This window comes from Charadrius vociferus, unplaced genomic scaffold, assembly GCF_000708025.1.
Source record: "Charadrius vociferus isolate BGI_N301 unplaced genomic scaffold, ASM70802v2 scaffold323, whole genome shotgun sequence".
Classification (NCBI taxonomy): Eukaryota; Metazoa; Chordata; class Aves; order Charadriiformes; family Charadriidae; genus Charadrius; species Charadrius vociferus.
Window position 1 is genome coordinate 1,974,144 of NW_009647692.1, and position 923 is coordinate 1,975,066.

Genomic DNA, 923 nt, shown 5'->3' on the forward strand with positions numbered 1-923 from the left:
CGCCGTGGCCAGCAGCCGGGCTGGGGGACAGGGACAGTAGGGCTCAGCCCGGAGCTGGGGCACCAGACCCCTACCGCTGAGCCACCGTCCCAAAAGCTCTGCAGAAGGAGAGCCACAGCTCTGTCCATCATCCAGGAGGGCTGAGATGAGGTGCGAGAGCATTTACATCCCAAACCAAAGAGCCAACAGACCTGGCCGCCCTCGGAGGGTGAGAGTGGCATCCGTGCCACCGTCCCTGCCACCTCTGCCGTGCTGCAGGGCTCGGTGGAGGGCTGCAAATATGGGGGTGGCTGGAGCACCAGGGCTCCCCGCAGCCCTGCAGAGCGAGCCCTGCGCGGGGCGGGCAGCTCTCCCTTTCATGTCTGGTCCCTCCCGAAACCACAGCTTCCCTTCGCCCCGCACGGGGATCAACCGCGGGTCATATTTAATAAAGGTGGGGATGGGAGAAGGCTTCAAAACATTACGTCACCTCGGTGTGGGGGAGGCGGAGGCAGGCAGGGAATGCGAAAATCTCGGCGCAAGTGGGGGCAGAGGAGAAAAAATATCAGCGAGGGGATTTAATGGCCCTGTTTTGGTGGGAACTCTCTTGCCCACTGCCCGCGAGGTCAGAGGCGGTGTGTCTGCACGCGCTCAGGCGTTAAATGAAACTGTAAGAAAAAAAAAAGAGAGGCATATACGAAATGCGTAAGCGCGTCCGTGGCAGAAATCCCCCGGCGCCACGTGAGTCACGGCGCTGTGCCCGGCTGGCCCGCCGCGGCGGATCTCGGGAGAAATCCCCGTTGGTCCCCAGGATGGTCCCCATGTCCCTCGTCTCCCGTGTCCCCAGGCTGCCCCGGTGGGGACGTCGGGGCGCCCTGGCAGGTGCCCCCGCCTGCCCCAAGGTTTCCTCTGCACGAGACGCAGCGCCACGGTGCCAGGAGCAA

General features: G+C 63.7%; 1 protein-coding gene across 1 annotated transcript in view; it reads left to right on the top strand.

Moving 5' to 3' along the window:
• The first annotated feature begins 680 nt into the window (after positions 1 to 680).
• The window catches only part of HNF1B (HNF1 homeobox B), a 28,748-nt gene continuing 28,505 nt past the window's right edge, over positions 681 to 923 (top strand). The window contains exon 1 of the mRNA XM_009881485.1: positions 681 to 720. Within this exon, the coding sequence (XP_009879787.1) occupies positions 681 to 720 (40 nt within the window). The remainder of the gene's footprint in view (positions 721 to 923) is intronic.